General features: G+C 45.6%; 3 protein-coding genes across 4 annotated transcripts in view; all 3 read right to left on the minus strand.

The window, feature by feature from the left end:
* Window positions 1-22,927, minus strand: part of SERPINE2 (serpin family E member 2) — a 606,689-nt gene that overhangs the window by 67,644 nt on the left and 516,118 nt on the right. The gene's annotated exons all lie outside the window — the stretch shown is intronic.
* Window positions 2,430-16,313, minus strand: FAM124B (family with sequence similarity 124 member B). Of its 2 annotated transcripts, XM_052686420.1 has the most exons (3): window positions 9,188-16,313; window positions 6,040-6,190; window positions 2,430-3,018 (listed from the first exon to the last, which is right to left on the minus strand). In XM_052686420.1, exons 1-3 carry the CDS (start codon window positions 9,911-9,913, stop codon window positions 2,987-2,989), a joined length of 909 nt encoding a protein of 302 aa, XP_052542380.1. In that variant the 5' UTR covers window positions 9,914-16,313; the 3' UTR covers window positions 2,430-2,986. The 2 variants fall into 2 exon arrangements, with proteins under 2 accessions (XP_052542380.1, XP_052542379.1); XM_052686419.1 differs by lacking the exons at window positions 2,430-3,018; window positions 6,040-6,190 and adding an exon at window positions 7,361-8,217.
* Window positions 16,932-22,927, minus strand: part of CUL3 (cullin 3) — a 49,989-nt gene continuing 43,993 nt past the window's right edge. The window contains exons 14-16 of the mRNA XM_052686407.1: window positions 20,022-20,208; window positions 18,026-18,171; window positions 16,932-17,401 (exon numbers count right to left, since the gene is read on the minus strand). Of these exons, the coding sequence (XP_052542367.1) occupies window positions 17,270-17,401; window positions 18,026-18,171; window positions 20,022-20,208 (465 nt within the window). The 3' untranslated portion in view covers window positions 16,932-17,269. The remainder of the gene's footprint in view (window positions 17,402-18,025; window positions 18,172-20,021; window positions 20,209-22,927) is intronic.

A 22,927-nucleotide genomic window follows, 5' to 3' on the forward strand; every position in this document is an offset into this window, starting at 1 on the left:
CAACAACATTCTAAGAATAACTCAGTAGGGATGGCAAATCCAGCAGGGAAAAACAGTGAGTTTGTGCCTGTTTAGGACTAAATGATAACACTTCAATATTCACCCTTTACACAGCAACAATTCCGTCAGGCCAGAGCCTTGTTAAAGGAGGAACTTGACAAACGCACAGCAGAAGAACCACCTCTAGATAGCAGCACCCACAGCAACAAGAGCGCTGGGCAGGCCGTGTGGGGCTGTCCTCCCCTGCACTGCACACACAGGCAGAAGGTGAAGGTGTTGTTCTAGGCTATTGCTGGAAACTCTTCAGTTGCTGTTTATATGATCAGTACTCTTCTGGGAGCTGCGGCACCCGGGTCCTCCTTTCTTTCAGTGCTGTGATGACATAGCCTAAGCCACTCTGAAATGGCAAGAGGTACTCCCATGTTTTAACTGGAACGCTATCCTAACTTTTTATTTCTTGGCTTCTCTTAGTCAGGAGCATTTCTTACAGCACTGGGCCACCTTCCAGGCATAACATCTACCAAAGGCACCAAAGAGCTTGTCCTAGTTTTTCCCAGAATACAGCCCAGAGCAAAATGACTGCAACACAGCAAGTGCAGAAGAGAACTAGCAGCAAGGAGGTCAGAGGATAATTAAAACCAAGCCAAAACTGCCTGATCTGTGACCGAAAGAGAAAGCTATTGCAAACAGCAATCAAGTTCAGTCACAGCAACACAGCTGCTGGGTGGCAGGGAAGGTCCTGGCACTCTCATTGCCCCGTGCTGCTGTAGGACCCAGCACCGCCCTTCTACCACTACCAAAACCTCACTTCCTTCTGTCCACCACCAGCCAGCCTTTCTGGAGTCATGCTGGGGCCCAAGATCACTGACATGAGGCCACATCTCCTCCTCCCCACCTCTCTGACAGAAAAGATGCAGACTGAACCAGGGAGCCACAATACAGCACAACACAAGAAAGAATCAGGCCCAAGCACATGTCACACATCTGCATTCCTCCTCTTCCTCATTGATTCTCTTCAAACAATATCAAGGGATGTTTTTCTAAGCGTTGGACATAGAGCTCAGACTCTGGATGCCTGTTCAGGTGCAAAGCCCTGGCATGCTCCTGAATTTATGTTAAGCCATCTCATTACTGCTGAACAAAAGCCAATGAGTGAGTTGGCCACAGCTCAAAGAAATCACTTCTCAAGGCCATGCCCAATGAAAACAAACCGCTAGTGCAAAGTTAATGCACATATGAAGGGATGTTGAGGAAGAAGGATGTTGTCACAGCTAATGCCTCAGATTAAGAGATGAGAGATCTGTTTTTTGTAAAAGAGATCTTCCGTGTGATGTTGGACAAGCTGTATCGAACCCCCTTATTTCCATCTCCCTCAGAATAAAACTAGAATAATACTATTCCTCTGCTTGGTGGAGAGTTTTAGATCACTTCGTTCCTTATGCTTGTGATGACATCCGCTGCTGAAATGTCTATGAAGCACAAGGAGACAGAAAAATGACTCAACCGACCACACCTGGCTGAATTTTTAAACTCAAAAGAACTGATTTTCATGCAGCTTCTAAAACTCAATCCTACTACAGGCTATCAGGCTAAGAAGAAGCACAAGAAACGACTCCCTACAGGGCAATTTTCTGCAGCAGTGACAAGCCCCGTGCCCGGAGCACCTCCCCAGCCATAAGCACTCAGCACAGCTCTGACAGGCCCATCCATTTTCTGTGGCTGCACTGCGTCCCAGGGGCTGCCATGCGGCACTGCTGCTCCACGCAGCGGGCTGTGAGGGCACAGGGCCGCCCTGCTGACTCAGAGGACATCGCAGTGCAGCCAGGGCTCCATTTCCCCATTTCTGGAGAAACGACCACGCCGCCTCCTACACGCTTGACGAAAGGATGCAGCGGAGCCATGCTGCTCCAGAGCGGGACGTAGCGCTCTGACACGCCGCAGCTGGGCTGCTACCAACCGCCCTGAGAACGGCTTTCTGTCACGAAAAAAAGATTGCTTCAGGCTTGGCACGGGCTCGGAGGAGATTTTCAAGGCGGCCTGTTTCTCCCACACACCCTCTGCACTAGCAGGATGATGATGATGCTTATTACTGTAGTTGAAGATTAGAGACAAATGGCTTTCAGAACAAAATGTGTGACAACTCTGGCTTTTTAAAAATGCATAGATGTTGTCAGTGTTGGAATGGTTGCCACATGCCCGCACCACCTCTTTTCCCATTACCGTCCGCAACACCGTGCAGCCCTCCATAAAGTAAAAACACATGCTGGAGTGCTAATGAGAGTAGACGGGTAGTTGAGGTTGCCAGAGAGCATTGCTGTGTATCAGTCAAGCAAGACAAAAGACAAAGGAGAAACACACAGAGCAAACACTCAAATAATCTTCCTTCTATAACTGCACGTTAACTTAAAACCACAATAGGTTTATTCACACAAGTTCCACCCAGAACAGCAACAGAGAAATACAGACATGAATCCCACTGGCCCCATGCACCATGGCTGCCACGAGTGGCCCTTCTCCCACCATCACCCATTCAGCTCCAAGATCACTGCAGTGTGTGCAAGGAAAGAAGTGGTGCCAAACCTGCACACAGCCTTAGCATGGCAATACCCTGCGAGCGTTTTCATTGTCACTGTAGCTTCCTTCACACACACAACTCAAAACTAGGCTTTGATGATGGTCTGACACTTGTGAGTGCTGCTGCACACAGCACAGCAGAGCATGGAAAACAAAAGAAGTGGTAAGATCTCAGTGTTATACTTGGAACAAGTTAAAGCTCAAAGTAAACCTGGAAAAATCCCATCTTGTTCTGTTTTTGCACAGTTCTGCTCTATCCAAGCACAGCAAACCTCACAGGCATGTTGCCATGCGGAGCGGCCTCGGCTCCAAATCTCCCATCCTCCTGCATGCAGCCAGGACCCTCGAGTCTCTGGGAGGGGATGGAAGCTATCCACACGCTTCCAGATGCTCTGAGACACATTCTCATGGATCAAGCAGCCAGATAAGCAGCGCAAGTGCAATCTGCAAGATGGAAAAATGCGTTTTACCAGTCTTCCATTCACATCTTTGCAAGCATAGTGCAAGGTGGGATGTGCTGAGCAGAGCATGGGAGAGCAAGCCCTAGGTGCTGCTGGATGCAGACTAAGCCAACACTCTGGCACAGGAAGAAACAAAATGCTGGGGAGGCACTCAGGCTGTCATCACATAAATCTTGCAAACACAACAGTGGTTGTTACCGGGCTTAAACAATGAAACGGAAAGAAAAGTCTCCACTAAGACATAATATAAAAACTAAATAAGGCTACAAAAAAAAAAGCTTTGCTCTTCCTCAACATGAAGTACTTGGCTTGGTACCACATCTTGCCTCAGGTTTTTCAACACCTTGTGCCATGTGCCGTGGTGGGAGGTCACTCAGCAGCCCTAGCCAGCTGCCAGAGGGCTGGAGGTGGCCAAAACCCAACATTTGGGAGAAACTGAAACCTCTTGAAATCTGGTTTCACTCTGATTTACAAGAACACTAACATTTGCAAACTTTCTCGTGACACAGAAAGATTTTCCCATCTAAAAAAGTATCTGGTAAGCATCAGTATGATGCATTCCTGCAATCAGCTATTCCCTCCACAAAGCCCAGTAGTTCTGAATTAAATCAAGATGAAAAACCACAGCAAAATTGTCAACTAATTTCTACCCCCATCCCAGAAAAACCCTCAGCCTGGTTAAAACCAGAGCAGGGGCTTTGGGGAACTGATACAGGCTAGGAGGGAGCTCAGCGCCCTCTCTGCATGACGCCACAGGCCTGTAGGTGACACCAGCTGCTGGCCAGAGTCCCTTCAGCAGGGCCCAGGCACTGGCTCTCTGCATCTAACCCACTGCAACATTTCTGGTGGTCCCAGCAAGCTGCTGGCTGCCTTCCACCTGCCACCTTCCTCTGGGAAAGTACAGTGTACCCAGTGTGCTGGGAAGCCCTGGGAAAGAGGGTATAGACACGGAGAAATTCCGTGTTCAACCCACAACACAAGGTTTCCTAATGCTCATTTACTTCCTCCCTCCCCCATCTCAGAGACCTTTATGGGTTTTCCCCAAAGCCTGGTCTGAAGGAAGCAGCTCTTTGTGCCATTACTAATACATGTGGTTACTCTCTGAAGATGTGTCAACCTAACATGACCAACAAATGCGGGAGGAAGAGGAACGCAACCAAAATCTGCTTGTTTGTACCCACTGCCAGACTGAAAACAAAGCTTCCAGCTTCCGGGTTGGCTAAAACACGCTCCCTTTGTGCCCACTGGTATCACATTGCTTGTATCATCCTGGGAGGTTCCTTGAGCGTAATCTCCTTTGTTTGTTTGAACTGAGAATCCCGGGGGTGTTTTAAGCCAATTCTGGTAAATCAAAAGCAAAAACAAAAACCACCCTTCCACTCCAAGCATGCATCCAAAGAGTAACAAGGGAACAAGATGGCTCATACCCTCTCTAGCCATGGCCAGGAGGCACGTAGCCCATGTTCTGCATAGTGTAGCTGAGGAAGGCAGGCGACAAGTGCAAGGAGAAAGCAAGGATAACAGTTATCATGGCCTGGCTGCTCTAACTCTGATATATGTTCACTCCAGTTTTTAGCACATAAGTGTGGAGGAGCCTGGGGACTCTATAGCTGCATCGGGCACCCCAGCCCTCAGAACTGCCCCTCTGGGTTGCCCCACTACCTCTGCCATTTGGCAGAGAATGCTGCTGAGCAGGGCTCATTCCTGCCCCCGTCGCTTGTTGGGATCCATCTGGGCCCACCTCCAGGTCTGGGAGACAAGCATCTGCCTGGTACCAACTGCAACAGCTGAGCCAACCTGCTCCTGCCTGCTCAGCACAACACTCCGATGCCAAGATGAGATTCGAGACGATTCCAATTAGGGAAGTGGGGCTGTCACCATTTCAGCTGCACAAGCAAGATGAGACAACTCCCAGTGTCACCAAGTGCCTGCAGGAACGCATTTACAAATCTAATCACCTCCCAGCACAGTCGGGCTGCCAGTGCCTGGGGAGGGCGGCAGGGGAGAAGAAAGATTTGGAGACTCTTCAGGAATATTAATTCACACTAATAGAAATCGGATCTGCCCTTGCCTGCAATCAGCAGAACTGAGATTCTGCACCGGAATATTAATGCCAGTGCTCTGTGGGAGATGGAGCCCTCTCAAAGCCCCCTTCAAATTATCAGAATTAAACATCAAAAAGAGCAGCACAGCAAACTGCAATGCAGGTTTGGCAGAGGAAGCAGTGTGTTGGAGGAGGAAGTGAAGGTCACCGAAGGTGCCGCTGCCTCCTGCTGGGTGCCCAGCCCCATGCTGACCACTGCCCAATGCACCAACCCTTCCTGCTCAGCACCCAACCCAGCTGTGAGCCCTGCCTCTCCTCCAACACATAGTGCAACCGAGCTCTCAGTCCTGGGCTGATCAGGTGCATTCTGCACACATACTGAAACTGACCTCATGGCAGTGGAAAAAAATAGCTTTGCTACATGAGTGTTTTGTTATTCTGTTGGAATAGTTGTATATGGGGGGAAGTAAAGACCTCCTACACTTCATTTCAAAGAGGCACTAAAAACACAGGGTGCATCAAGCTTAACTGACCAAAAGCAAAGCTCCTGTGTAATGCTTAGGGAGCCTGGTGGCACTGCAGGGAGCCTGCCACATATGTGGCTGATGAGAGCTGCAAAGCACTGACAGCCAGTGTGAGGACAAACCTCTTAATACTGCAGAATGAAAGCGCATTGTACTCCTTTTGAGTCCTTCCTGCACATCCGTCCTCTTCAGGAGCACATTAAGGCTGGGAAGCTCAGTACCAGACGAGGCGTACATGCTCCTGTGCCATCCCTGTGCCCAGATACCTCCTGCCCTTGGCTGCAGGGAGAGACAGAGAGCTGGGATGGGCCTGAAGTGCAAGCAGAGGGCAAATCTACCAGGAAGAGCCAAACACTGGCTCTCACAGCACAGGGAAAGGATGTGTGTCCCATCCAGAGTGTGCCATAGGGCCCTGCCAGCAGCTGCTTCCCCTTACCAGGCAGCTCCTTCACATTGCTTGGCTTCCAGCAGGAGCTTCCGTTCTTCATCATTAGAGAACAGCACTCCCTCACAGTGCACGGCCTCATCCCCACCAGCATGGATGGAATCAGTCCCCGACAGCCTGAGGGCGACCTGCTGCTCCTTGGCTACGGACAAAAAGGGAGAAGTTACGGTTTTCACTTTTGGAGTTCAATTACTCCCAGTTAAAACTAATGATTTACTTTTTTTTTTTCTGCACCAACAGAAAAGTTGGTCTAGCTAGGCACTTTTTTGAAAAAAATCTCTAACCATCACGTTGGTGCCTCGTCTTAAACTTTCTGTACACTCAGCACTACCACGTAACAAATGCATACGAAGTTACAGCACATCAGCACTCGAGGCTGCCATCTAACCGGTGAGACGCGTTCGGAAGGTCTCTGTCTTCCCCGTCACTTACATGACAGATCTCAACTGCCGAGATAGCTTGTCATCTGGGTGAACGAACGAATGAGGAACAGACCGGCTCCGTTTGTCATTATCACCTCTTTTATTGCCGTGTAGCGCGAGGCTCCAGCGGGCACGGAGGCGAGGACAGCAGCCCCCGCTGCGGCGGGAGGGGTCGGGCCGGCAGCGCTGCAGGGCCGCGGGCGGGCACCAGGAGGAGCTGCCGCCCCGCACTGCCGCGCTGCTGCTGCCGCTGCCCCCCCCGCCGCTGGCTTCAGCGAGGGGCTCCTGAGCCGCCCAGCCGCTCCGAGGTCCGGCTGTGCCCGGGTCGCCGCCACGGGACAAGGACAGGCGATGCTCGGGGTGCAGGAGCACTGGGCAGCCGCACCAGGAGCGCGCAGACAGCAGCTGCCGCGTTCTCAGAATCATTAAGTTTGGAAAAGACTTCTAAGATCATCTAGTCCAATTGGCAGTCCATCCCCACCGTGCCCCTCAGTGCCACGTCTCCCCGGACCCTGAGGCTGTAGAGACACCAACTGGCGATTTGACACCAAATTCAGGACAGAGGAGTGCACTCAGGACTGCCTTCCCAAAGGAGCCAAGCTCACCAGCTGCTCCCTCAGCAGGAGGCCAGGGCCCTGGCGCAGACAGTGACTGCAGCAGCATGAGCCAGGGATGGCATTTTGTGGTGCCTGCCAGTGCTGTGGTGCTGGCCCCACAGAGCCCTGCGCCCACATTCAAAGCAGGGCTCCCATCCCTCCACACGTTGGTCATACTGAAAGGCCTGTTTAAAGCCACTTGTCCCAGGAATCCCACTCCCCGTTCATCACTGCCCCTCCACACCCACAGCCAGGCTGGTGCCCCCAGGCTTTCACAGCTGTTCTGTTCTCTCTCTGGCACTGCCTTTATAGATTATAGGAAAAGTGGGTATAAGTTTGCGTGTCCAGTGAAATAAGCAGAAAGTCACACACTGCATGCACCGCACAAGCAGCAGCACATATCATTTCAGCGTCCTTGCTCCTGCATGGCTCCATTTCTCCTGCCCTGCTTGCCCTTCAGCAGTCCCTCTGAGCCCGCAGCCTTTCATCTTCTGTTCTTTCAGACCCAGTACAGGTTTCCATGGCCCTGCGCGCAGCCTAACACAGCCCGGCCACTGTGCTTCCAGAAAAAGTCATGTCAGTATGACTGAGAAATGAGGAGCCTGCCTCGCACTTGTTTCCAGTCATATGAAGAACTCCTCCTCTTCCTCCTCGGGCCTGGTTCCAGGGCTGGCTCTCCATGTTTGCACGTGGGAGCCCAGAGCCCCGTGCCTCGTTCCTTTCCTCCTGTTGGCCACAGAAGATGGCAGCTGCGCACAGTGCGGGGCAGTGCAGGCCGTGCCCAGCACCCATGGCTGCAGAAGGCCGTGCTGCAGCGAGCAGAGACAGCCCACAGTTCTGCCCACAGCCAGCCCCGTGTCCACATTGGTTTCTGCTGCTGGCCGGCACGGCCAGCCCTCCTGCTGCCTGCTTGTGAGCATGTGGTGGGAGGGCACTGCAGCACCCCAGGAAGAGCCGAGGAGGGCCTGGCCTGGCATGGATGTCACTCTGCCCCTCGAGGCCCAGGCCTGCTGGCCTCCCTGCTCAGCGCTGCGCAGAGCAATGGGGAGAGGAGCTGTGCTGGGGCTGCGCGGCAGTCCTTCAACACCGACAGCACTGCGCCGGTTGGGAAGCCCAGTGTTTGTTTCATTCTGTTTGGAGCTGTTCTGCACCTGTTGAGGAAAGGTAGAGAGAACTCCCTTAAAACACGGTGCTAGCTTTACTCAGGCAACAGCACTCTGAGCCCCCTGCGATGGGAGGCGCTTGGAGCCACTGAAAGCACTCAGGACTCCAGCCATCCCTGAACAGGTCCATGGGTGACACTGAACTGGTGGGAGGCACATGCTGAGGCTGTCCTGGAGAGAGGTGTGCAGGCAGAGCAGCACAAAAGTAGGCCAAACAGAATAGGCAGGCTGATTTGTAATAATGATCTCACCAAGAATGGGAAATAAAGAAAACAGGACATGTTTAAATAATGTAGATATCCAAATAAAAATATCTAAATAGCAACCCAAGAGGCCAGAGGTGGGAGGAGTTGTTACAAAGCAAAGAGCACACAGCTGAACTTCCCTCTGCTCCGTGTATAGCACAGTGAGCACCACCAAGGCACTGTCTTTGTCCAGTTTGATTGGTGCTCACACACTCTCAGGGCTGCGCACCACAGCAGAAAGGAGATGACTTTCCCATGGCATTTATTTAGCCCTTTTACCCAACAGCAATTACAAAACTACTGTGAGTGATGTTGCATCAGCTCTGTACTTGCAAAACACCTGGTTTGGGATGGTACAGTGCTAAAACTTGGCTTTCAGAAGCATTTATAAGGTCACATCAGAAAGAACAGGCTGCTACTATCATCTGATTTAGGCAGGAAAGGGAAAAGGCGAATTCAGTGGCTCAAAAAAAGTACTAATACTTTCTACTTCAGGCACTAGCAATATGGAAGCATTCTAAGGATCTGTGCTCACATTTATCAATGACATCATAGCACTGGAAGGTGATTGCTGAGTTCATGAATTAAAAACAAAATATGGACAAGCAAAGCCTTGATTTCCATTTTGAATCATTCCTGCTCTTTGCTGGAATAAAAAAAAAAAAAAGAAAAGAAAAAGGCATCTTGTCTGCAAGCACCATGCACACACATACCTGAAGCAGAATTTTATTTCCTTCATAGTCTTGTGTTTGCCACCTGGTCCTGCTGATAGGAATGCATGGATTGGGCAGGAGAGGCACCAGCTGCCCCATTTCTTGCACCTTGAACTGCAAAAGTGATGACTCCTTAGGCTCAGCAGCCATCCCAATGGGCAGCTGCTTCAGGCAGAGCTGGACAGCAATAGTTTTAGTGGCATATAGCACGAAGACACAGAAATTGCTTTTCCGGATGGTTGCTTCTTTCCGTAGGATCATCTCGTACAGCCCTACTGCATCATCATAGTTATCAAAGCTGCAGTAGAGGGTCACACGCAGGATTTCGGGGCTGCAGCCCACCCGCCGGATGCCCCACACAGGCATCTGGTCATCCAGGCCATAGAAGTCCTGGGGAGCTGGTGTGTGGGGATGACTTCGTGCCCAGGTCGGGACACGCTGGTAGTGCCAGGGTGGGTGCTGGAGGAGATCCTGGACCTGGAGAATCCGCTCTTCTCCCAGGTCCTCCTGCAGAAAAAGGAAGACAGATATCCCAGGAAAGCTGCAGTTTCTCCTTTGGTACCTCTCATAGTATTTCAGTGGAGCAACTCGCTCAGACACAAAGAAAAGCCGAACATCTGGGCAGATCCACTCCATGAGCCGATCCAGAGCTTGCTGCAGAAACGCCGAGTATCCTGAGTTGGCGAGAAGATGCACAGTCATCAGAGGCTCTGCTCTGTCACCCATCGCAAAGCTTCTCTTCAACAAACAAAACCAAAGCAAAAACAGGAGTTTCCTCCTGCAGTGTTTGGAGTGGCAGCAATGCAGGCACTGCACTGAGGCAGAGAAAGAACACGATCACTCAGAAGCTTTGCAACAACCCAGTGAGGTGACAGGATTGCACACAAGTGCATGAGGCTGGAAAGTGTGCCATGGCGCGACGGGACCAGCCCCAGTTTGCTCACGTCACATCAGAGCTCAGATGCAGATGCAAATCTGACCCAGCAGCATGACCCAGATCTGGTCACCGGGTGCACACAGCCGAGGTGTTGAAGCACTGCTGTGCTGCAGTGGCTCTGTCCCACCTGGAGCAGGGTGGTGGAGGGCTGAAGCAGGAGAGCAGTCACTCTCCCACAGGCATACATCTCCTGATTCTTGCCTGTGTGAAAACCTCAGCGTGTGTTCCTGCACTTCAGCTTGCTGATCTCCCCGAGTCACACCCTTCTGGGGCACACAGATAAGCTATTATTTAAAAACAAGGAAGGAAAGCAGACTAACAAAGGGAAAAAAAACCCGTGTGAACGGGAGAGATAACAATGAAGGCCCATATGAATTGGCTCCAGGCACTGCAGGAGAATCCCAGGCTCAGGGCTGTGCACCTCGTGGGGCAGCAACTTGCTGTGCAGAAATCCCAGTGTGTGGAAGGGTCTGCTATTTAGAATGCTGAACTTGGACTTTTCCCCTCAGCCCCCCCCCTTTTTTTGGAAATTACATACAGCCCTAGCTTTATGTGTACCTGAAGAAAATCTCCAGGGTCTAATGGTACAAGGATCTGTGCTTCACATTTCTGTTATTTAAAGATCGCACTCAGTTATAGAAATACAGCCATAAGACCAAAGTACAGTAAGAACTTAAAAGTTCAGCTTGTACTGACACAGACAAAGCTACCTGCAGCACTTCCAACAAGTAGTAACTGTTGGGACAGAGACAAAAATATCCAACCGCTGGACAATCACAGGAAGAGCGAGGGCTATGAGTGTTCAATACATTAAATGCTGTAAATGAGCACTGAACAACACAGAGTATTACTAAAATATAGAAAAAGGAAGTGATTCATCAACTCTTTGCTGCAGCGAAGAATACAAAGAGGCAGGCAGTCGTCTGCCTTCCTGCGGGTGAAAAAAATAGCAATTCTGCTTGTGCAAGGAAAACCAAATGTCAGAGCTCGTCAGGACTGAGCTGGGAGTGGGCAGCAAGGTGATCACTGTCCATGGCAGTGCAGGCAGGGACACCTGTGTGGCCAAGTGGCACCAGCCCTGCGGGTACCTCGTGGGGACACTGCGAGGTGACAGGGCAGGAAACTATGGAGAGCAGGAATGATGGGATGGACATCACCAGCTCTACCTCTGTGCTCACGTGGTGGGATCCCAATCTGCTGCAGGGTGAGCTGCTTGCTTCCCCAGGCATTTCCTAGCACTGTGTGCCCAATGCAGTCCCATCAATCACCAGACCTGCACTGCTCTTTCACCCCCATTTCCCTGCTCACATCACATCGCCCTGGCTGTTCTGCAGGGCAGCAGCAGTGCAGGGGGAAAATGGCAGCGCCTGTAATATGAATGCTCACAGGGCAGCCACAGAGTGAGGGCTGTGAGCTGGGATGAGGGCAGCTCAGGGATGCTGCAGACAGCAAGTCCCACTCCAGCTCCCAGCACAGCTGGTGGGAGCCAATCTGGTTTCCAGGTGGGCCCACAGAGACCGCAGAAGGGCACTGGCAATCTCTCCTTCACAGGCTGAAGTCTGAACTAGCCCTGAATGTGAGCAGCTCCTGCCTTTCTCTCTGCTTCCCCTTCCCCCAGCTTTCCAGTCTGGCTGCCAAGCGGAAAAGCACATCATTCACTGTGACCTACCCAGCATGCCAAGAAAGATTGCTGTAAGAGATTAGGAAAACAGCAGCTCAGCCCTATGTGAAAAATCAGCCTGCACTCACAGAACGGCCCGGAACACCATCCGCACATGGCAGCGACAGGCAGCACGGTACAGGGTACAGCGTGCTGTGGAGAGCTGACCTGGTAAAAGCATGTGAGAGACGTACTGACCGCCAGCACAAGCATCAGTAGGCCCAGCATAAATAGATGCCCAATGCGAACAGCCAGCAAGTACTGTATTGTGTGAGCATCAGTCTGTGATATGTTTCAAGTCCTATGGTGCAAGGACACAGCAGAACTGTAACTCCTTTCCCTAATGAGCTCTTTGATTGCTCCCAGCCCTCTGAGGTGCTGAGCCCTTCACTCCAGCTGACACCCAAGGACTGATGACGCACCACAGGATTTATTAAGTTCATTGTAACTTCCGTAACGAAGCAACATGGCAAGGTTTCAGGCACTGCACACTGTAGGTAATTAACTTCCAGGAGGGCGACTGAATTACTTCAGCATCTCAGGAGCAGGCCTCATTAAATCCAGGCACTGTCTTGGGCTCATTAGCTTTTAAGAGATTTTTTTTTTTTCCTGCCAATTTCAATTTCTTCCTACACTGAGGCCAATGACAGTTATCGACAGCAGCACCAAGACAAAAAGCAGAAGTAGGGCCCTACCTGAGCACTATAAGCTGTGCAGTCTGCCTCCTGCCCCAAGTGCTGTGCCCCCAAATTCATTATTTCTGAGGAAAGTAAAACCACAGCGGCCAGAGGAGGAAAGCAGGCTGACCTACTGCACTTACAAAAGGGAACTTCTCTCCCAAGTAGTCCTTAATTCTCCTTTTTAACGAGCTAGTAGAGAGGATCTCTACTAGCTCATCACACACAGCAAATCAGAATCCAAGCAGAAAACAGGACAAAAATGGAGCCATATCCAGAGCAGGAAGGGGAAGGCCGGCAGGGCCACAGCTCCTCCTGTCAGTGGGACACAGCAACTCAAGGCTCAGCCTTCAGCAAGGCAGTGCCAGGCTTTCAAAGTGCACAAGAGATCAAACAAAAAGGAGTTTCCTGTGCTTCCTCCTGTGGCAGAGGGGGAACAGGCAGCCTCAGCAATGCACAGACACATCGGATCTGGCGAGTTATGTAAGGAGCTTACATTCAGCACGGCTGAAGGTGATTCAAGAGAAGCCCTCGCAAGGCCAGCAGCAGACATGAGCAGAGACCACACCGCACTGGGTGCTGATGAACGAGTGGCCAGGAGACAGGATTTCTCTCTCTGGACTCATAGAAGCTCACCTGGGCAAACTTAGACGTATCTCCATGTTCACACTCACCCGCTGTGATGCCAGGTGTCCTCTTCAGCATTTAGCCTGTGGTGTGCGGGTATCAGCTCCTCCAGCAGAGGGATGGCAGGCATCAGAGGCGTGCATTTGGAAATGCAGGCAAAGGAGCCACAGCCACTGCTTTGCTCTGAAGAGCTTAGCATGCTGAATCAAGTTTTGTATTTGTTACAGCAGAAAGCAAAGGTTGCAGCCTTTTTCAACAGATATGTTTCCAGCACAGCTGAGACCTCACTATTCTCTCTATTCCTTTTTTTCTCTTGACATTTTAGTAAAATGCTGTCCGTTAAAAACTTGGCTTCATTTCAAAGTTTGAGGAATTTGTTAGATGTAAATACAATGGCAGGCTACTTGAAGCAAGACCCAGAGCTGTGTCTTTCATAGCATAAATACAAAGTGATCACAGCTGAGGCTTTAGATACCAACCTAATGAAATTCATAAATAACCAAGATTAAAATAAAGGTTAAAAAAGCAAACCGACCAACCAAGGAACAATAATGCTAACAGCCCACTTGGACAGACAGCATAACTGTCCTGGATAAGACCACATCTACACTGCACTTTTATAGCACAATTCTTACTGCAGCTAACAAAAGGCTTTAAATGCAGAATCGGTGACTTGAAAACAACAAGTTATATCCTACCATTTGGAACAGTGTTCTCAGTTTTTTTTTATATATTATTTGTCAGTTCCTTGTTAAAACCTCATCTCTCCCTTGCTCTTCCTTTTCACATCCCAGAAAAGGAGCTTAAACACGTGTTTCAGACTGATCACACTGATTATCTCATTTACTGAGACACCAGAATCACTAACAGAAAACTTTCATACAGAAAAAACAACACCTCACATGCTACTTCGAGCCTAGCTCTGGGCTGGCAAATCCTCCTCCTAACCCTGAATTGTTTCTAAGAACTGGAAGCTAATGCTCAGAGCCCACCTCACCTTTAACCACTGTGATAAATAAGAGTCAAGGAGCTGCAGAACAAGCTGGGAAGGTTCTAGACAGTCTTGGACAGGCAACAGACTGCTCACAAGGAGTCCCATTTTCTGTTGCTTTTGACAAGAAACCCTCTGTGCAAGCTCACCACCCAAACCACACATCTTAACAGGCTACATGACTGTATACATACCACCTACCAGGTACCATGCTAGCTGCTTATGATACGTGAATAAAAAGATTTCAGTCATCCAAAATACTTCATTCAGTGCTTTTGTTGTTACCATGGTACATGAGTATAATCTCAACTCTTTAAAATGAACTTGTGTATATGTACCTTCCAATATGTATAAAACTTGAAGTCTACTTTTCATTTTAAAACTTTTGAAAATTAAAACTACACGTTAATAGGTTGTTACAGCATTTACGTGTACATTAACTCAAGGAAAGAAAACTTACAACTAATTACCCTCATAAATGTGATCATGCAAACCTATTAATGAGCTTTTAACTAAGTTACAAGTTTAAAGGCGAACTAAGAAAGACCAAAAGTAAAATCAGGTAAGGAGCAGCAAAATTCTACTATGGAATCTAAAAGAAATCTCACTAATCCTAGAATCATATCATTCTTTAATGTACACAAACAATGTAAAGGCAAAGGCATCAAACTCACCTTAAGCAGAGTCACAGTGATACCGTGTTCAGATGCGTCTGATCAAAGTTTTCACATTTCCATCTTGAACTCCTTGGAACTGTGATCTGATTGTAATGGTAAAGACATTTCTAAAAGGTGACTTCAGTAGAAGTCCCTTCCTGAACATTTAGTGTCTCCAAAATTCTATTAAACTTGAAATGGAAATGATATTCTGGTATTTGTTACTGAAATAGCTATCACCATCTGTTATTCCTTTAGCAACTCTAGCGTGCAAAGCTGGCCAAAAATTAAGATAAAAAAATCAGACCCATCCACCCCTTAAACATAGCTAGACAGCTGTTCATCTAACATTCAGGCTTGTGACATCTAACTTCACACTTGCCAAGAGCAAAGCAATCAGAGGCAGAAAGCTTCAGCTGATGCACATAAAATTGTAACTGCAGCACAAAGTCCAAATGTCATGGATAGCAATGTTAGTATCTCTAAACCACAGTGGAAAAGGCTATGAACTCACTCCTTCCTGAAAAGCACAAAAGAAAGCATTAAAACAAAACTGTCACATGAATGCTATTAAGGACTAAGATACACAGAAAAGAAAGCCTTCATACCAAGGCATGGAAGAACTAGTTACAATTTTAGGAAGACCTTAAGACACAATCCAAAACTAGAGTGGCTAACCAATTAGTAGTTTTCTAATGTCACTAGAAATAGACATACAGACATTTTAATAATTGCCCCCAAATTCATTTTAGAAAATCTGATGACATAGCTGGATTCTTCATGAACAGTAGCAAGTTAAGCTCCTCGTTGGTTACCTTCCTTCTACTTAATTGAAAGTAAATCATGAGTTAGGGAAAAGTCTTATTTTTATTTAGTAAACTTCAATAAAGCCTTTATAAAAAAAGACAAAACAGGCCTCAGAATAAATCGTGCTGAAACCATCCCAATCCCAGGCCTCCTCCATAGAAGCAACCCACCACTGAACAACAGCCAGGCTTTTCATCTTAACAGGCTGCAGAGAGGGGCGAAACTGGAGGCACGCTATCAGCATTACACTTCAGGTGAATTGCTAACATTACACAACAGTGCATTTGCTTGACATCGCTAATGAAGAAATAATCTGGCAGTACCGTAGTGCTCTACAACCAACTTCCTTTTCGCTTCCTCCAGCTCCACATTTTGGGAAGTCCATCCCCAGTATGTTTCTGTATCTATGGATGAAAACGACGTGAACCAAAACAAAACCAGCATCAAATTAAAACAAATATTTACAGCAGAAAAACTGCGTGGTATGCAATCTGCATTGCAATGTCAGAAAAACAGTTTAATAAAAACTCTGCAGTACAATGCACGCTTCAAACAAATTCTATGAGAATAATAGTGCCACTGAACTGCAATTTTAAATCTATTTTTGCAGCATGCTGACAAAAAGGATAAAAGCTTTGGTTTAAGAACTGAAAGTTTCATTATAGTAACATTTTTTTATTGCATGATTAAAATGCATTTCTAAAAGCAAATAGTGCACACTGGCTTCACTTTAATCTCCTCAAATACGTACTTATGATGGGAAACCCTGGGGCTACAGATCCATCTACAGTATTAACTGACAAAATATAATCCCAGTATGCTTCCCCAGAGGACAGTATTTAGTTTCAAATATTGCCATCCCTGTACTCTAACACACTTGAATTGTTTGTGTACACTAGATCCATTTATTTTAAAATTTTGTCTACATTTAGTGAAATAAAAACATCGCCCTGTACAATCCACCATCAGCAGTGAGTACAACAGCAAAAATTATTATACAGTTTATACACACTAATATCTTTTCCTTTTTCCTATGAAGAAACCAGAACAAATCTAGAGATAATTTAGAAGGACTCATATTACAGAAGGGAAAGTCAAAATTATCATGGCCTTTTCTGAGCCCCCAGTAGTTGCTGATTCATGTTGTTCAAACAACGAGTGCAGCTGGAAGAGTGAAACATGCTCAAGTCGTATTCTCGGGTCTCCAAAAGGTTACCAAATATTTAAATTAAACATGGCTAGTTAAAGAAACATTTGAAGCAGAGCACTATAACTGGGAATTCTGTCTTACCAGTTGTGGTTGTTCTTTTAACCCAACTTATACAATGCGCCAAGTGCTAAGCAACACTACAGAAACACGTTTACATCAACACTGAAGATCTGGGGAAATGAAATTCCAACAATTTTATTTTTTTAATGAGCTGTATTTTCTAAATTTGTTTTTATTTTTCTGTTTTCATACAGTATTGAAAACAAACGCGGCACATTCACATTTTCCCAAAGAATTGTAAGGATGATCTCTACAGGGATAACGTTGAAAAGCCTGAAGCTCAATCAATTCATGTTGAAAACTCTCAAAAGGAGTAAAAGGCTTGATCTGAATGGTCTAGAACATGTATTGTAATTTAATAGAAGAGATGGTCGTCTTAATATTAATGATTTAAAAGAACTTCCCAGTTCATGCGAAGAGTACAGTCCAAGAGTAAATCAAACTTTCTGAACGCATTTTATGCTACGTAAGTGTATACTTTGCGATCCTCAGGTGTTCGTGCCAAATATTCTCTCTCAATAAGTCCTTCAATACGTTTTTTAATAACAACTGGACTTGGTAAGAATCGGGCCTTCAGCTGCTGAGTTACCTAAAACATAATGTTAAAAACAATAACATAAAATTACAGGTCAAGCAAAATCATTAAGTATCTTAACTGATCAAAGTAATCAGAAAGTTGCACAGAGGCGGGGCTGGCTACAACCATGAAACAACAATCCATCTTCACTCTCCCACCATTTTTTCCCTTCGGCTGCCTGCTCAATTTTGAGAGAGGAATGGTCAACCTGGAGACACTCAATTTCACAACCATGGAAGAGTGCAAGAGTGGAAAGCACTTCCCATTGGCAAAGGTGTCAGAACTCAATGAGCACTCTCACTCTTTCTCTGCAGACCTTGAAACTTTCAATCTTGGACCCAACAGTTAGCAACAAGACAAAAACAGAAAATAAGTCATGCTAAGCACAGTGGTTTTCATTGCCAATTGGTACTTAAGGAATATGATGACATATTAATAGCAGTAAAGGGAGGAAGGAAAATCAGATGCACATGAGTACAGGGTATGGATTTAGGTGTCTTTAGATAAATGGGAAAAACAGGATGGATTAATCACAATCTGTCAAAAACCCTCCAAAACCATGTTAGACTTGTGTAACTTCCAATGGAATCACAAAAGCAATTCTGAAGTCCATGCTAAAACTATGTACAAACATACCTCTGCTACTAGCACATTGTGCTGCATCTTCTTTCTAGATTTCATTATCCGAACTATAGCAGCTTCTATCTCATGCTTTCTGTCATCGTCTACTTTCTGCCTTGTTTCTTTCCTTTCTGGATCAGATTCTCCTTGTTTGGCAGCAACTGAAAGGAAAAAAAAGAAAGAGAACAAAGTATCTTAGCAAAGTTAAAATTAACACTGTGTAAGCTTTAGCTCTGCTATTTATTTCGTTCAGAAATCAAATGCTTTCCCAAGTTTTGACATCCTCAAACTCATTTGTTTATGAAAAGCAGCCAGATGAACATATTAGCATTTTCTGGCATATTTTGATAGCAACTGACAAGGTAGCAATCTATTATTCAATTATTGCTATGTTAAAATTTTAGCAGTACTCAGACCTGCTTACAGGCACAACCACCCCTATGCTCCCATTAAATATTTTTCTCTTTAAAGAAATTCGTTAATTAAAACAGACAAATGATTCAAAGCTTTCTTCATAAACTATTTAAATACTTAAGAAGTTCCTCAGTCAGATGAAACAGTCCAACCTTCTCTATCCTTTTCATCTCAGCTGTTTCACCCTTGTATTCTGTTCTCTTCTACTTACGCTTTGTTCCTGCCCTTCTCTCACCTTTTCACCCCAGTATCATCATAAACAATCCCTTTTCCCACACTGCCCCCACTACCTGTCTCCCTCCCATACTTCACTCAAAAGCCCCAAGTATTTATTGGTTCTGAAGAGGTCTACATTAAAAGTCATCTTTGTAAGAGAAACAAAACCAGAAGTATCAAATTTGCTCTTAAACCGTCTTGAACTCCAAACTATATTCTCCTACCCCAGAAATTTATGAAACAATAAAGCAGAACTACACCAAAATTCCGACAGTTGTCACAGACTCCTGTTCAATTCTGCCAGTGATGTTTTGGGCCCTGATCAGAGAGATCATGGCCCTTCATTTGGCTGCTGCACTCTTGCTCACCAGAGAAATTCTCCAGATGTGGTGAGCATGCTGAGAGCACAGCACTGTGCATGCATATGAGGACAGCCCAGCTATTGCTCCAGCAGCAGGATATACTCAGTGTAACAACATACTAATATGTTGTTACATATTATATACATAATAACGGTATGCAGCCCTGGATTTACACACTTACATCCCAGGACATCGCAGGCTAAACAGAAGCCCAAAGCTGCATTATGCACAGCAAACAGCACATGAATTCCAGCACTGCATGAAAAGACAACTAAAATGCCAATAATGGCGTGTATTTTACGTACCAAGACCCATAGCTTCAGAAAATCTTTGATGAACTAAAATTACAAAGTTATTTTGCAAAATACTTGGAAGAGCATCTACAGCAGTACTACAAGTCAGAAAATATTTCCAGAGAGCTTTCTGAACTAAAGATACCAGTATGACTTATGTGTAACATAAACCAGCTCTTCACTGAGCTGGTAAAGCTGTGTCACGCCAATCAGTTGCTCTCATTTGTTAACTCCACTCAAATCATGGCCTAAAGACACTGCAGCTAACTGCTGTATGGAAATAAACTCTGCTATGTCATGTGATAAAGTTTTTACTCAATTTCACAGCAGTACAACAATTTACACACCTGAGGCTATCTTCTTTTTTTATGAATCAGTCAGTAGCCCAATATTTTTAATTTTACTACTCAAATTTCTCTTTTAACATTTCCTTTTATCTTAAAAGGAACTACACACTTTGAAAAGCAGAAGGCTTATTAACTATCACTTCCACACTTCCATTTTAAAATTCTTGTTTGGATGCAACTGGAATCACAGATTTACCAAATCATAGAATACCTCAAGTTGGAAAAGACCTATTAGGATTGAATCCAACTCCTGGCTCCACAAGCATCAACAACAAAGAAATACGACTTGTTTCCTTCTGCTCCTACGGACATCAAGCTTACAAAATAACATTCTAAGACAAAACACTTTAAAGACAAGATAATATAAAAAGCCACTTACCTGTCTGAATCTTCACTCTGTGTAGTTTAGATGTGAACTGATCATTCACTGTAAATATATGTCCATTTTCTATTTCTTTCGATTTGGGCTCTTTTGTGAGAACACGCTGTGTTGGTTTGCCACACGCAAGGGACTGTAGGGCTCTGACCAGTTCTCTTTCAGGGATGTCAGTTTCTTGTTGAATTTCCTGAAGAAAAACATCCTCATCAGTTTACAGCTAGTGCAGAACTAAGTATCACATTTTGCAGACAACAGCAGTGACTGCTTAAAACATCCATCCTTCAAGTCCATAAAGCAGCAATCACAAGTTAGTAAGCAAAGTATATTGGATGCAGAGCGATGTCTTCATATGCTTTAGGGGAAGGCTTCTCCAAATTTAACTCAGTCAATGAGCTCACATTCGTTAGAAGTTCATTATTAGACTTTTAGAAACTGCAAACATCTCCAGTTCACATTCCCATTCAGACTCTTAAGGGACACCTGGCAGCTGAAGACTAAACTACCAGACAGAAAAACAGTCGTCGTACATGTAATTGCCACCAGAACTGCCACTTCACCAGCTTCCCCATCACCTGATCCAAGAGCAAAACCCAGCTCTTCTGTTGTCCACCTACACTCCCCATTCTCATGGCACACAAGTCAAACTCAAAACAACCGCAACATCCCTCCGTGCTTAAGAGGCAGAACAGAACTTGTACAGAACTTCAGTTCTTTGAACAGTGATCAGAAAGCCAAGCTTCAGAGTACAGCCGAGTTCTATCATGTTTATTTCTTCTGTGCACTCAGATTTTATTGTAATGGTCAAAATAATCCTCCTGTGGTCATACACCGCTGAGAACAAGTAATATTTTTCATATACTGGCTGCCAAGACTGTCATTAACTGCAAAGCATTTCCCATTCAGCATCTCACAACCAGATCTCAGCAAAGCTCGGACAGATAACATGCCTCTATTTTCCAACTATGCACCCAATATCCCATGTGTAATGATAACTTTATTTGATGTCAAACTTTTTTTGCACATCTTTTTAAATTGCTTTGAATGAGCTAGAAATTCCAGAAGTCTAACATGACCAAATCTCACTATTTTTGATATTTACTGCCTGTGGGTGATTGGAAAACATTAAGTATTCTTAAGAGTATTCTTAGAAGAGTACATTCAGAAATATTCACAGTATTTGAAGTGATGTGTACCCACAGTTAAATTATTTGCTGACATCAACAATGCCTTTTCACAAGCAACTCAAACTATTTATCTGTTGCTTTACTTAAAACAATTGTCACAATTTTTTTTTCCAGATTCAGCACAAAGCAGTATTAAAGAAAATAAGAAATCAAAGATGCAATCCCTTAGATGGTCACACCAAAAATTCTTACTAAAATGGATCAATCAGATAAATTCAACCAAGCAAATGAAGACAGCACTTACAACCTGAGGACTTAGATAACTGTAGAGACTATAAACCAAATCCAGCTTAAGCTTCACATAATGCCTCTAACACGTTCATCAGAAATTAATGTTTGGAAGCCTACAACTAAAAGCCATCCTTTCATAATTGAGTTGCTATCACAAGTAAATGTGTTCTTTGCTCTTGATGAAAGCAAAACAAAGTTTTTTTTTTTCCATGCTGTATCTTTCCAACTGAGCCATTAACACATGCAAAACATTTCAGAAATCATAAGCAAGCTTAGAAATCAGAAGCACAGGAAGAACTGTACTGCAATATGCTCCCTCAGAAGAAGGCAAAAAGTTCAAGTTGGACAAAAAAAAATGTAGCTCTGAATACAAATGGGAATAACAGATGGTCCTCTGCTCTCCTTTCCCCTCAGTCTGTGACATACCATTTTTCTAGATGCGCTTATACAATTGATGTAAGACAGAGGAAAATCACAGAAAGGCTAGGGTTGAAAAGGACCACAATGATCATCAAGTTCCAACCCCCCTGCTAAGTGCAGGGTCACAAACCAGCAGCCCAGGCTGTGCAGAGCCGATCCAGCCTGGCCTTGAATGCCTCCAGGGATGGGGCATCCACAGCCTCTTTGGGCAGCCTGTTCCAGTGCATCACCACCCTCTGTGTGAAAAACTTCCTCCTAATATCCAACCTTAATCTCCCCTGTCTTAATTTAAAACCAACCCCCTATGTCCTCCCCACCCTGGTAAACGGCTGTTCCCCCTTTTGTTTATATGCTCCCTTCATGCACTGGAGGGCTGCAATGAGGTCTCCCCAGAGCCTTCTCTTCTCCAAGCTCAACAAGCCCTGTTCCCTCAGCCTTTCTTCATAGGAGAGGTGCTCCAGCCCTCTGATCATCTTAGTGGCTCTACAATGCTTTTCCCCTCGTTTCCAAAAATGCATTATTTTGAAGGAGATAACAGAGCTGTGCACAAAAGCAGTACCTATTACATAATTTCAGTTCTAAAAACATTACTAAATGAGCTCCATCTGAAACCTACGAAGGATATATTCTAAGCATGGCCTTTGTCCAATTCTACACATGAAAACTGGTTATTATTGGGAAAAAAACACAGGGAAATTAGAAGGAAAAAAAGTCATGTTGTTGAAATGACAAAAAGACTAAAAGGATTTTTATTCATACAAACTCCAACCTGCAATTCTTCAAAAGCAGAAACGAGCAAAAGAGAACAAAGGCACGCCAGTTTTTAAGATCCAGAGTCACTTCTTTGTTAAAATAATCCCTAGTTTTACTTCTACCAGCAACACCTGTATTTCTTGTTTGTGAAACCTAGAGATATAATAAGAACTAAGTATTTTCCCTTCGTTTTCAGCATTATCATTAAACATTTCACCCTTCAAAACACCGAGCTGCTTTGTAAAACAGCAAAAACAGAAACAAAAAGCTGAGCATTACATGAAATTCCATTACAAGAAACTGAACTGAATGAAAATG

Source organism: Tympanuchus pallidicinctus, unplaced genomic scaffold, assembly GCF_026119805.1.
Source record: "Tympanuchus pallidicinctus isolate F22 unplaced genomic scaffold, pur_lepc_1.0 scaffold22, whole genome shotgun sequence".
NCBI lineage: Eukaryota > Metazoa > Chordata > Aves > Galliformes > Phasianidae > Tympanuchus > Tympanuchus pallidicinctus.